This window comes from Pristiophorus japonicus, chromosome 23, assembly GCF_044704955.1.
Source record: "Pristiophorus japonicus isolate sPriJap1 chromosome 23, sPriJap1.hap1, whole genome shotgun sequence".
Lineage (NCBI taxonomy): Eukaryota > Metazoa > Chordata > Chondrichthyes > Pristiophoridae > Pristiophorus > Pristiophorus japonicus.
In genome coordinates, this window is record NC_091999.1 from 1356772 (window position 1) to 1361052 (window position 4281).

The 4281-nt window shown below is 54.0% G+C and overlaps 1 protein-coding gene across 1 annotated transcript in view; it reads right to left on the bottom strand.

Annotated features, from left to right (window-relative positions):
• Window positions 1–667: 667 nt before the first annotated feature.
• The window catches only part of LOC139235678 (protein BANP-like), a 26288-nt gene continuing 22674 nt past the window's right edge, over window positions 668–4281 (bottom strand). Inside the window, exon 5 of the mRNA XM_070866717.1 lies at window positions 668–677. Coding sequence (XP_070722818.1) covers window positions 668–677 — 10 coding nt within the window. The remainder of the gene's footprint in view (window positions 678–4281) is intronic.

Genomic DNA, 4281 nt, shown 5'->3' on the forward strand with positions numbered 1-4281 from the left:
GCACCAAGTCCCACTCACCCATCACCCCCTGTGCTCGCTGACCTACATTGGCGCCCAGTTGAGCAACACTTCGATTTCAAAATTCTCATCCTTTCTTTCAAATTTCTCCATGGCCCTCGCCCCTCCCTATCTCTATAATCTCTTCCAGCCCCACAACCCTCTGAGATCTCTGCTCTCCTCCAATTCTGGCCTCTTGAGCATCTCCAATTTTAATTGTTCCACCATTGGTGGCGTGTTTTTCAGCTGCCAAGGCCTTGAGCTTAGGAATTCTCTCCCTAAACTTTGAGACACTCCTTAAAACCTACCTCTTTGACCAAGCTTAATATCTCCTTATGTGGCTCTCTGTTAAATTTTATTTGATAATGCTCCTGTGAAGCAGCTTGGGATGTTTTTTCTATGTTAAAGGTGCTATATAAATTGTTTTAGGTCAGCCCCAGCTGGAGTATTGTGTCCAATTCTGGGCACCATGCTTTATGAAGGATGTGAAGACTTTGGAGAGGTTACAGAAGGGACTTATTGGAATGGTTCCAGGGACGAAAGATTACAGTTACGTGGATAGACTGCAGAAGCTGGGTTGTTCTCCTTAGAGCACAGAAGGCTAAGAGGAGATTTGATAGAAGTATTCAACATCATGAAGAGTTTAGATAGAGTAAATAAAGAGAAATTGTTACCAGTGGCTGAAAAGTAGAGAGCACAGATTTAAGGTGATTGGCAAAAGTATCAGAGCACAGAAGTAACTTTTTTACGCAACGGGTGGTCAGGATGGGAATGCACTGCCTGATACAGGGTGATGGATACAGATTCAATAGTGGCTTTCAAAAAGGTATCGGATTAGTATTTTGAGGAAAAAAAGCAAACAGGGATATGGGAAAAGAGCCAGGAACTAACTGGACTGTTCTATGACCGAGCCAGCGCCGACTCGATGGGCCAAATGGCCTCCTTCTGTGCAGCACTAGTCGGTGATTCTACGATCGGATGTCACATGCCTCCAACCAGAGGTTGCCAACCTATTCAGGTCTCGGAGGAGTGCAAAAAAGATACTCCGAGAAAAGGGGGGGGGGGGTGGAGAGTGTCAGCCTGTGGCTCAGTGGGCAGCACCCTCACCTCTGAGTCAGAAGGTTGTGGGTTCAAGTCCCGCTCCAGGGACTCGAGCACATAAATCCAGGCTGACACTCCCAGTGCAGAGCTGAGGGAGTGCCGCACTGTCGGAGGTGCCGTCTTTTGGATGAGACGTTAAACCGAGGTCCCGTCTGCTCTCTCAGGCGGATGTAAAAGATCCCACGGCCATTATTTGGAAGAAGAGCAGGGGGAGTTATCCCCGGTGTCCCGGTGTGCTGGGGCCAATATTTATCCCTCAATCAACATAACAAAAAAACAGATTATCTGGGTCATTATCACATTGCTGTGTGTGGGAGCTTGCTGTGCGCAAATTGGCGTTTCCCACATTACAACAGTGACCACACTCCCAAAAGTACTTCATTGGCTATAAAGCACTTTGAGACGTCCGGCAGTCGTGAAAGGTGCTATCTGGCGAACAGAAAGAAGAGAGTCGGGATAAATGGGTCCTTTTCCGGTTGGAAATCGGTGGTTAGTGGTGTGCCACAGGGATCAGTGCTGGGACCACAACTGTTTACAATATACATAGATGACCTGGAGGAGGGGACAGAGTGTAGTGCAACAAAATTTGCAGATGACACTAAGATTAGTGGGAAAGCGGGTTGTGTGGAGGACACAGAGAGGCTGCAAAGAGATTTAGATAGGTTAAGCGAATGGGCTAAGGTTTGGCAGATGGAATGCAATGTCGGAAAGTGTGAAGTCATCCACCTTGGGGAAAAAAACAGTAAAAGGGAATATTATTTGAATGGGGAGAAATTACAACATGCTGAGGTGCAGAGGGACCTGGGGGTCCTTGTGCATGAATCCCAAAAAGTTAGTTTGCAGGTGCAGCAGGTAATCAGGAAGGCGAATGGGATGTTGGCCTTCATTGCGAGAGGGATGGAGTACAAAATCAGGGAGGTCCTGCTGCAACTGTATAGGGTATTGGTGAGGCCGCACCTGGAGTACTGCGTGCAGTTTTGGTCACCTTACTTAAGGAAGGATATACTGGCTTTGGAGGGGGTACAGAGACGATTCACTAGGCTGATTCCGGAGATGAGGGGGTTACCTTATGATGATAGATGGAGTAGACTGGGTCTTTACTCGTTGGAGTTCAGAAGGATGAGGGGTGATCTTATAGAAACATTTAAAATAATGAAAGGGATAGACAAGATAGAGGCAGAGAGATTGTTTCCACTGGTCGGGGAGACTAGAACTAGGGGGCATAGCCTCAAAATACGGGGGAAGCCAATTTAAAACCGAGTTGAGAAGGAATTTCTTCTCCCAGAGGGTTGTGAATCTGTGGAATTCTCTGCCCAGGGAAGCAGTTGAGGCTAGCTCATTGAATGTATTCAAGTCACAGATAGATAGATTTTTAACCAATAAGGGAATTAAGGGTTACGGGGAGCGGGCGGGTAAGTGGAGCTGAGTCCACGGCCAGATCAGCCATGATCTTGTTGAATGGCGGAGCAGGCTCGAGGGGCTAGATGGCCGACTCCTGTTCCTAATTCTTATGTTCTTATATAAATGTAAGTCTTTTTTTAATTTGAGTATAAAATTGAATGCGTCCTTCACCAATACAAAAGCAAAATACTGCTGGAATCTGAAATAAGAACAGACAATGCTGGAAAAGCTCAGCGGGTCAGGCAGCATCAGTGGAGAGAGAAAACACAGAGTAAAGGTTTGCTCAGAACCAAGGACCTCCTTTACCAAGATGACCGCTTCAGCACGCTGCCCACGTGGGGTGGGCAGCAAGGAAGGCAGTTTTTAAGAGGACGTGCCACGCAGGTTTCGGCGACGCGGAGCGCGGATTTCGATGACGTAGTGCGCACGGGGTGGGGTTTTGGCGGGAGCAGCGCGCGGGAAGGGAACGCGCGACAAAAACCGCCGCCCGGCGCCAGGTCCGTCCAGTAACACCGTCAGCAGGGAGAGGGGGGATAGGGGGAGTGAGAGGGGGATAGGGGGAGTGAGGGAGGGGATAGGGGGAGTGAGGGAGGGATAGGGGGAGTGAGGGAGTGAGGGGGGGATAGGGGGAGTGAGGGAGGGATAGGGGGAGTGAGGGAGGGGGATAGGGGGAGTGAGGGAGGGATAGGGGGAGTGAGGGAGGGATAGGGGGAGTGAGGGGGGGATAGGGGGAGTGAGGGAGGGATAGGGGGAGTGAGGGAGGGGATAGGGGGAGTGAGGGAGGGATAGGGGGAGTGAGGGAGGGATAGGGGGAGTGAGGGAGTGAGGGGGGGATAGGGGGAGTGAGGGGGGGATAGGGGGAGTGAGGGAGTGAGGGAGGGGATAGGGGGAGTGAGGGAGTGAGGGAGGGGATAGGGGGAGTGAGGGAGGGGAATAGGGGGAGTGAGGGAGGGGGATAGGGGGAGTGAGGGGGGATAGGGGGAGTGAGGGAGTGAGGGGGGGATAGGGGGAGTGAGGGGGGGATAGGGGGAGTGAGGGGGGGATAGGGGGATAGGGGGAGTGAGGGGAGTGAGGGGGGGGATAGGGGGAGTGAGGGAGGGGATAGGGGGAGTGAGGGAGTGAGGGGGGATAGGGGGAGTGAGGGAGTGAGGGGGGGATAGGGGGAGTGAGGGAGGGGATAGGGGAGTGAGGGAGTGAGGGAGTGAGGGGGGGATAGGGGGAGTGAGGGAGGGGGATAGGGGGAGTGAGGGAGTGAGGGGGGATAGGGGGAGTGAGGGAGGGGGATAGGGGGAGTGAGGGAGGGGATAGGGGGAGTGAGGGGAGTGAGGGGGGGGATAGGGGGAGTGAGGGAGGGGATAGGGGGAGTGAGGGGAGTGAGGGGGGATAGGGGGAGTGAGGGGGGATAGGGGGAGTGAGGGAGGGGATAGGGGGAGTGAGGGGGAGTGAGGGGGGGATAGGGGGGAGTGAGGGGGGGATAGGGGGAGTGAGGGAGGGGATAGGGGGAGTGAGGGGAGGGTAGGGGTGAGGGAGTGAGGGGGGGATAGGGGGAGTGAGGGGGGATAGGGGGAGTGAGGGAGTGAGGGGGGGATGGGGGAGTGAGGGGGGATAGGGGGGAGTGAGGGAGGGGGGGGGTGTGGGGAGTGAGGGGGGTAGGGGGAGTGAGGGGGGGATAGGGGGGGGAGTGAGGGGGGGATAGGGGTGGTGGGGTGAGGGGGGTGGTGGGGGTGGGGGGGTGTAGGGGGAGTGTGGGGGGGATTGGGTGGAGTGTGGTGGGGATGGGGG